Source organism: Ptychodera flava, chromosome 21, assembly GCF_041260155.1.
Source record: "Ptychodera flava strain L36383 chromosome 21, AS_Pfla_20210202, whole genome shotgun sequence".
Taxonomy (NCBI): domain Eukaryota; kingdom Metazoa; phylum Hemichordata; class Enteropneusta; family Ptychoderidae; genus Ptychodera; species Ptychodera flava.
In genome coordinates this window covers 18426438-18435518 of record NC_091948.1, presented here as the reverse complement: position 1 = coordinate 18435518, position 9081 = coordinate 18426438, and the positions used below count along the sequence as shown (strand labels likewise).

Below are 9081 nucleotides of genomic sequence, written 5' to 3'. Positions count from 1 at the left end.
ATCAGTATGTTGATGGTATCAAGAATTTTGAATTATGGACTAACTTACCACGTTGATTATCAGATTTGAGTTTTATTGTTGACATCAACGGTAGAGTTGTAAGGCCTCTGATTAGATGGTTTGTCGTCATATTTTGTTTTTTTATTTACTAAATTTATTTCCTCGTAGTTTCCTTACTTGTATAATAAATGATTTTCGTATATGAACGCATTTTTAATATCTTTTTAAAAATACATTGGGGTTCAAAAGGGAATTCTACTGTCGTGGGCGTAAGGGGTTACTGTTCATAATTAACATTATAAAGTAAATAAGCCCTCATCAACATGAAACACAATCAAATCTCGTATCTCATGATTTGCACTTCTAGCACCCTTCCCCTCTCCCCCGCCCCAAATCTTATTTACACTCAAAAGTTCGTGGAACTTTTCTATTTCGGGGAATTCGCACAAATGACTGTTACGTGGTAGTTACTACTGTAACCTGCATGAATATGTTGGCAGGTTGCCAAGAGTATGCCAATATAGCTCGCGACACTCGTTAGCTCACAGTAGTCCAGCTATATACCGGCCAGCGTTTCACTACTTCGCGCCCGTGAAACAAGGACGGCAGCGCACATGAGTTGATCAACGGAGACTGTCTGCAGTCAAGCATCTGCTAAACAGGTTTTTATTTCTATCGATGAGAGGACGCTTGGGTTTGATAATTCTGCCCATCGACCACAAGTATGCACAACGAAAAGAGGGCAACTAGATTCTCATCCGGAGCGTTAATTCTGGTGATAGTTCTTATCATCATCCTGCTTGTCTATCCCTTCATCATCGCAATAGTCAGTGTTTACTTTCAAAGCGAACTGGACAAACTGAAACCTTCTCTTGAGCATCTTAAGACTGAACTCAGCAAGGCGAAAACAAGGACAGACTGCATCTGTGACACTGATTCTGAAAATGAAGAAGGTCATGTTTCTGATAATGACATTGACGAAGCGACAGCGGGTTGAAATTTACTGAGTTGCTGCACACCGCACACCAGGAAACCCTCAAAGCGGTAAATAAAAACTTTATATCGTGACGTCAATAAGTACATCCCATTTTGTAGCGATAGTTCCGCCTCCCCCTCCTAACTGAGTGACGTCATACATAGCAACGGCCTTGGGGTTACCCTATCGTTAACCGAACTTTTTTTACTTGTAATTCGTTTCACAAGTACGTGCTGGGGTTGTCAGTTTTTAAACTGGGTTTACGAAACACATTCTACCCTAAAGATGCTCAGATGCGTTTTATCACATATTTCTCGACTACTCAGGTATGTTAATGCATGGGCATAGGCTTACATACATGTAATATCAGTTTGAACATACTTTTTAATCAGACCTGGTCAGAAAATTGTGAAAATTGCCAAAAATATGTTTCGCATTCGATTAAGTTGAAATTTATCACAATATATTACCTAAGTCAGGTCACGTGACCATAATCTTTTATTTTCCCGCCAAAATTGTATATTGCAAAAACTGAATATTCCAACCGCTAAACATCAAAATATTTAACTATTATGACCAAGTAATGTAAAATGGGATAGGAACTTGTGTTAAAACTAGTGGCAGATGCAAAATTATTGAATTTGAATAACATTTCTTCACAAAAAAACAACAAAGGCAATATATTTTTACGTTTTACATGAATATTTTGAATGTCAGAAAGAAGTATAGACAGAGTTTCATGAGTGCCATGTATTTTTGAAAGAATATGATAGATGTTGTTTCCAAAAGTGCAGAGAAAATCAAGAAAATTTAACGGTTACGGTTGGAATATTGAAATTAATAAAGGCGTAAATTTTGGCGGAAAATATCAGATTTCGTCACGTGACTCAACTCGTCAAGATTTAGGCAGACATTTTTTTCAAGAATTAATAATTTCAATAATTAGGCCAAATATCAATCAAATCTGGTGGTTTTTAAAGATAATTGATCATTTTCTTACTTTTGGCTTGGTGGGTACAAACACCCATGCATTAACTTACTTGAGTATATATGTGAGTTTGCCCATACCAAGACCATACACGCATTTCGTTGTTTTTCTGCGGTACAAAGCAAATTTGTCTTCACGAATCGACAGAGCAGTATTTACAATATTCTTTTGGTTTATTGTTTGGTGGGATCATCAAACTTATGGAATAAATAAAGTTTTTACCGTCTTTTTGTGTTAAAACTTTATTTCTCCATACATTTAACAAAGCGATAGTGACCTTTTAAATTTCAAATATCGGCAAATTCCTGGCAATTTTCTCTGTTATCAAAATTTGCGATGCCCGCGATTTATATTCTTGAATATTAGGGAGAGGTAAAAGTTTCCTTGAGGAGATTAAATGTGAACAAAAGTTTATAATTTTCAGTTTACAGTTGCGCACTAGCTTAAAAATACCGACCTAATAAAAGACTAGATAGATCATCTTTCTGAGCATTAAACCAGTTTTCTGCACTGCTGTACTACATACAATAGTACTCTTCTTTTTTTTCCATTCAGCTTATTGAAGAAATTTTCAACGAAGAAAGAAAGCGAAATTGGGACAAAATACGAGGTAAGCTGGAAGTTTTTTATTTCAAGTTGACAAATTACAGTTAGTAGATGTATAATATACCAGACAATTTAACAATCCTTAATTGTTTTCCACACAATATAACTAAGTTTCAAACTTACTACTTTTCCTGGTTCATGTTTTAATAAAGCATCTTTAATACCATTCACACTCATATTCTTGGCCAACAAAGGATACAAGGAAAACCCTCCAGATAAATCAGACAAAGTTAAACTTCCACCTTTCCTGGTTTAAAAGTTTACAAACAAGTACACCGGATACTGTTTATTTCACCAAAATACAAACGGGCAACCAATTGATGTATACTGTTCCTAACATTCTCGGGATACTCGCATTGAAGAGATATCTGATATGCCATTCGACTGGTTCCATTTTCACCCAATTTTACATACAGGCGACTGTACCAGAGAGGAGCAATTTTTGGTTCAAATTAATATAGATGTGGATCGGACTGAGGCTGATTAGGTGAAATCGGCCAGGTTGTGTTCGTTGACTTTTACACTAGAAGCGATTCAATTTTAACGGAATACAAAAGCTGGTTCGTTTTTCTTCAAAGTTGAACTTCAAGACGTTGAACACCTCGATGTATCGGTATAGTCCGGGAGGGGTTACAGTTTGTCAATACCTATAGTTTACGTTTTGTAGAAATTGCATTCAATTTGGCACAACAAATCTGATAAAACTTGAACTTGTATCACAAATACCTTACAAAACAACTTCTGTTGCGATGTTGTCTTATTGAATCAAGGAAGAAATCGCGTGACTCTTGGTCAAGTTGAGAGATTGGTGGAGTCTATCCTGAGACGAAACAGAACACAGATAACAGTATCTTCGGGAATCGGAAATGCGATTCCGGTTGCAACCCACGTGACTGGATCTTATGACTGCTTCGATTCAAGTAAGTATGTACTTATGGTTTGTATTGTATCCAGTAAACAGCAGCACTAGAAGTAAATAAACTGTTATGGATAAAATAAACAAACAGGAAAACAGCCGATAAAATTGGCAACAAACACTTGCCAAAATCAAAATAAACACAAAATAAACACTGTAAAGTAACTAAAAAATGATAACCGATTTCTTTGAAATAAAACAGTCTATATCTAGAAGATGTTTGTTTCCCATGGCAACAGAATCAAACTAATATTCAGAAACACAAATGTTCACTGACAAATCGTTTTGTTTGCAATAATCCTGTAAAAATAAAGTGTCTGATTAAATTGTAATAATCACTGTATGTTCTCAGTATTGAAGGGATGTTTTCCATGAATAAAATAATGAAGACTTTTTTCAAATTATTGTGTCAAAAATGTCTGGATTCATCCACTTGATTCTTTTTGGAAAGGAAAGAAATTCTCACTTTAATCCGAAGTGAAAGAAAAATTATGAACCAGACTCATGTATCTGAAGTGTTGTGCAATTTTTTGAATGTTTCAAGTCAACACAACTCAAGAATGTGACCTTCAAAATACCTAGCGCCAGCTTTGGAAATCTCTATATCGTGTGTTAACACTGCTTTGTGACTTTGAAAGTTGAATTGAAAATGAAAGAATGACTTGGCAAAACAATTTCATCTCGCAATCGAAAAATGTTTCTGTGGTGTCACGATTAACAGACGATATACTATTTTCGGGCCTGAAAATATGACCGACTTGACAAAGAGTTACGGAAATGTTTCGTATAGATCCCCAGGTGTACTCGTAGCCCGCCGTCTACGATATGGTACATCATCAGGTCTTGAAACAATCGTTGATGGTTATCTCAGAACTGACGGTTCGCATGAAATGGTAGTAAAGGTCAAAGAGTACAGAGATCACGCACGCGATCCGATTCAGATATCGGTCTCCATGCAGTGCAGCTGCCACGGTGACCGATTACATCAAAGTCCAACAAAGCAAGTTACCTGGAACAAATTGAGTAGAATACAGTACGCGGAAAAAAGAGTTTACATAAACACGTATTTGCTTTCTTTTCAGTTTTGTAAAATCACTCCGTAAGGTTTTAACGAGATCATTCTAGAAAATAGTATTTGTAACCTATGAAAAAGCCTACTTGTTCTGTTGTCATTTCTGTAAGCACGTATTTTGAGCAACAAAGCTGTCATATCAAGATTGTAAATTCAGTGGCCCTTTGCATTAGGGCCGTAACTTAAATTTCTACTATTTTGGCGATGGGAGGGATAAAAGTCTGAAAAGTCCGTAAATTTTGACTTTCAGAAGTGAAGATTGTAACACTGATCTTGCACTATGAATTTACATAAATAATTGATGTTTTTTTTCTCATTTTTTCGAATTATGCAAGTTAACACTGAGATCAAGAATAAACGCAATAACTGACCTTGGCGTTCACTGAGTTAACTATGCCATTATTGCACTGGTCATCGAATTGAAACAAACATAAACCGTCGTTTTCGAAAGATCGGCTATCGATTGGGAATTTTGGTCAAAGGTCGACCTAATTCCGGCAGAATTCGCTTGAAACGATACAGTTTTTATCTCTTCTGTCGTCCCTGTAAACATTGTCTTAGGCTTTGAACTAGCGAGAGAGAGAGAGAGAGAGAGAGAGAGAGAGAGAGAGAGAGAGAGAGAGAGAGAGAGAGAGAGAGAGAGAGAGAGAGAGATGGTTCTGGTTCAGATAAGACAGTATATAAGTCTATGGAAAAGCTCAGTACACCTTCCAAGTAGAAAAAAATAGCCAATAGTTAGTTTATGTTTATATTTAACATGTTTTCTTGCCTATTGTTTTGGTAATGTTTTGGTTGCAATCAAATTATTACTGAAACGAATATTATTACATATGTACCACAGTTTACTTGCATCGAAAAGCGCGCGCACTACCGGTATTTGCACTGCAGTGCAAATACCAAAAACATTATGCCATTTGTTTATGTTAATGAGTAATTCCAATTTTGACCCGGAACTATTTTTGTTTGTATGCACAAAAATTGTCGTCTACAAGATTTCATTTCATGTTGGTTCGTAGTTATCGTAAAATGGATGACATTACAGATAAAAAAACTACGACAAAGAAAATTGCATGTACTAATCGTAGTGTGAGGATGATTTTTATAATCCGGAAGAGCAGTTTGTCGTCAGCGAAGCAAAAACATTGACAACGGGCGACGTCGGCGCAGCCACAGTTACGTGTGGTTCGATATTACACTTCGTAATTTTCCTTAAACTCTCGATGGACTGGAATTAACAAAGCCAGTAACGGACACACAGTGGCTGGACGTTCAATAGTGAAACAAACAATGGCCATACACTCTATATATAATCCCCGGCACACTAACATGAGGATATTTGACAAAAATCGCCGTGTGTTTCTTCTGTCGTTTCAGATGAACCAATGGATGCAATGCTTAAAGTCGGCAGGTGGAGCTCTAAAAATGTGATCTCTTTCAGCGAAAACGTTGATGTCGATGACTATCACATGATTGTTCCAAAGTCGGGAATCTACAATGTCTACTCACAGGTGCGTGAACAAAGTTGAAGAACACGGCGTTCAATAGCTAGGTGTTTCACATTTCAAAATTATCCCGTGTACTCGTGTATGTTCGTTCGTCATAACACACACTCTGAGGTTGGAGGACTGACTGACGAGCCACCAGGTCCCGGGCATGTCATTGTTCAACTCTTAAGCTCTAAAAAGCAAGTTTTGAAATTTCACCGGAATTATTAAATTACACCTATTATCTATAGCCTCTATGAATATGATCTTGACTTCCGTGAGAGAAGATATCATAAAGGGCTGTTTGAAGGATTACAATATTTTACCGATGCTTTCTCTTCAATCGTTAATGTTTGCAAACGATACAATAGCGTAACATATTCATTCACTTCATTTGATAAATTCGTGTCTGGTTTGATTGCAGGTTGGTTTCCAAGTCATAGGGAACGAAGATGACACAGATTTGAAGGAATATCTCCATTACACGGTGTTAAGTATGCAAACTTCTGTTCGACTCTCCTGTGATCACACATAATGTCGGGGGCTCCTTTAGGCTGATTTTCTTCCTGTTGACGTATGGGTTGTATTCAAAACGGACTTTAAATGTGTGGCTTTTCAAAGAAAAATTCTTTACTGAAATCAAACGCAAACTATAATATCAGGCCGACAATTAATATTTATTTTTATCTATCTATTATTTATTTATTTCGTTGTCGTTTATTTAAACAATTATTCAAATGTACAATCGAAATATTTGAATTTTCGTCGCCATGGCCTCGTTCTGCATATAAAGAACAAACAAACAAACAAACAAATCGACACAATACAAAAAGATATTGTGGTACACGTAACATACTCCATTCATGCATTACTAGATGAATATAGAAACACAACATTTTGGGGAATGAGTGAAACAAAGGACTGCCTTCCAATTAATTTCGTGATATTCATTTCACAGTCAGCACAGACTACTCATCAAAAAATATTAACCTGATGAAAAGTGTTCGTATCCGAGATGGCACCTACGGGTCTCTGAGTAGTTTCCACTCCGGACTGTTCAAACTTAAAGAGGGAGACAATATCTACATGAAAGTGTATCTACCGAGCAGTGAGGTTCAGTTGGACTGCCGACAGGAATCGACCTTCATGGGAATGTATCTCGTCAGTGATGAACAGCGTGTGTGAGAATCAGCGGCCTAGGTTAATGCGTGCCGAGTCACCTTGCCCGACCATATAATTCTGGATTACAGTAACAATGGATGAGTTCGCTGACATCAACTCCAATAAATCAAAATGTGGAAAGTAATCATATAGAATGGAGTCACTGTTGTGGTAGAGAAAGCATTCTAAGACAGAAAGATTCAGCGGTGTATGGCTCTACATTACTCAAGCCAAGCCGGAGGAGAGCCAATACAAGACTGAATCTATCAGTCTAATAATTTCTAAAACTTGTAAAGTCTTCTTATTTGTTATATTTATACAGAGAAAAAAACTATTTTTCTATATTGATGAAAAAATTTTATTTTTAATATGAAATTACATAGGTTTGTTAGTTGTACAATGGTGTCATTCAATGAAATAAAAAGATTATGTTTTTATTTTATTAGTGTATGTTTTCTACATTTTATTAAAGATATGTACAAAGATATATAATATATATATATATATATATATATAGATAGATACATAGATACATACATACATACATACATACATACATACATACATACATACATACATTCAAACTTTACGAAGAAATACAGGTCCAAATGTTGGCTGAAAACTGCTAAAACTTCAAAGACAATTCAAAATAGGAAAGTGGACATACAAACACTAAGAACTTCAGAGTTATGATGGATATCTCGGAACAATGCTAGAATTGCTCGCATAATAAACAGACAATGATGTAAAAAAAGGAAGACAAAAGATGAAAGCGAAGAAAAGGCAAAATCCCAGGGGCAACTATTTTTTACTATGGTGACCCATTTCACTGTAATTGTGTAATTTCTTTCAAGAACGTACCTACTTTGAAATTCACTGCCACAGTGGCCCAGTTCTTGTCTCTATCTCCCTCTGCACGTTGTTCGTCCTTCAGTCTGCCTGACCCTTGACCCTTTATTCACTGAACCATACAGCTTCTGAATCACAGCACAACCCTAATGGCACTCTTAACGTGTTTTATAAAATCTTGTAATTTTATGAAGAAAAGGACAATTTTCACATTTAATATAGCGTGATATAGAAATTTGTGATCGTATTGAACAGATAAGTTTTGTATAACAGAAGTTTCAGTTATGCAACAATGCGGGATAATCCCTAAGTATTGTCGTTTTGTTGGATTCCTGGCCAGTTAAAATGTATAGGCATTTCCGGGTAATAACAGGTTTACAAAATAGAAGCGTTTACTGGCATCGTCCGTCGTTTCGTAGCTCCATTATTTTTGAAGAAGAAATGGTAGCTTAGTTTGCCAATTGTTAAAGTTCACGCATTATCCTGGTAACAGGAAGGTTGCCAAGGAGCACTGAACTGACCGCAGCTCTCTACTTCTGACACGTTTTACATTTGCGCTCATCGACAACAAGTATGCGCGACAAACAGGACGGTAAACACTTGACGGTAACGCGAGTCGCCATCGTTCTAATCGTCGTCTCATTTATTATTTACAGTACTCTATTATTACCATACCAGTGTACAACTACTTCCAAAATGAACTTCAAAATCTGCAGGCGACTATCGAGAAAGTGAAAGCAGAATCGGATCCCTCCGGCCGCGCAGCAGCAAGCACCATCAACGTCCATGTATTGTAGCTGCAGCGACGATTCTGTACACGGCATCAATGGAAACAGTGTTGCAGGTAGTATCGCCGGCTACATGACAACGAATCATTGCTGAGATGTTGTTCGACAAACAAATAAACTTTAGAAAAGGTATTATTATTTCAGTTTTTCTTCTTTTTTCCATTGAGAACAATGTATGTATACGATCGATACTGTTCAGACCCTAGATATTTACTTCGGGAGCGTACCCTGACCAAACCCG

At 36.7% G+C, this 9081-nt stretch overlaps 1 protein-coding gene across 2 annotated transcripts; it reads left to right on the top strand.

Moving 5' to 3' along the window:
- Positions 1–549: 549 nt before the first annotated feature.
- LOC139121627 (tumor necrosis factor ligand superfamily member 10-like) lies at positions 550–7642 on the top strand. Of its 2 annotated transcripts, none has more exons than XM_070686677.1 (5): positions 550–1044; positions 2520–3490; positions 5933–6066; positions 6467–6536; positions 7001–7642. In XM_070686677.1, exons 3-5 carry the CDS (start codon positions 5941–5943, stop codon positions 7225–7227), a joined length of 423 nt encoding a protein of 140 aa, XP_070542778.1. In that variant the 5' UTR covers positions 550–1044; positions 2520–3490; positions 5933–5940; the 3' UTR covers positions 7228–7642. The 2 variants fall into 2 exon arrangements, with proteins under 2 accessions (XP_070542778.1, XP_070542779.1); XM_070686678.1 differs by having other exon boundaries at positions 2530–2574; positions 7001–7621.
- The last annotated feature ends 1439 nt before the right edge of the window (positions 7643–9081 follow it).

Coding starts and splice junctions, on each gene's coding strand:
- LOC139121627 (XM_070686677.1), top strand. CDS start 5,941: ATGGATGCAATGCTTAAAGTCGGCAGGTGGAGCTCTAAAAATGTGATC. Junction 6,067..6,466: donor TCTACAATGTCTACTCACAG/GTGCGTGAACAA, acceptor GTTTGATTGCAG/GTTGGTTTCCAAGTCATAGG. Junction 6,537..7,000: donor TCTCCATTACACGGTGTTAA/GTATGCAAACTT, acceptor TTCATTTCACAG/TCAGCACAGACTACTCATCA.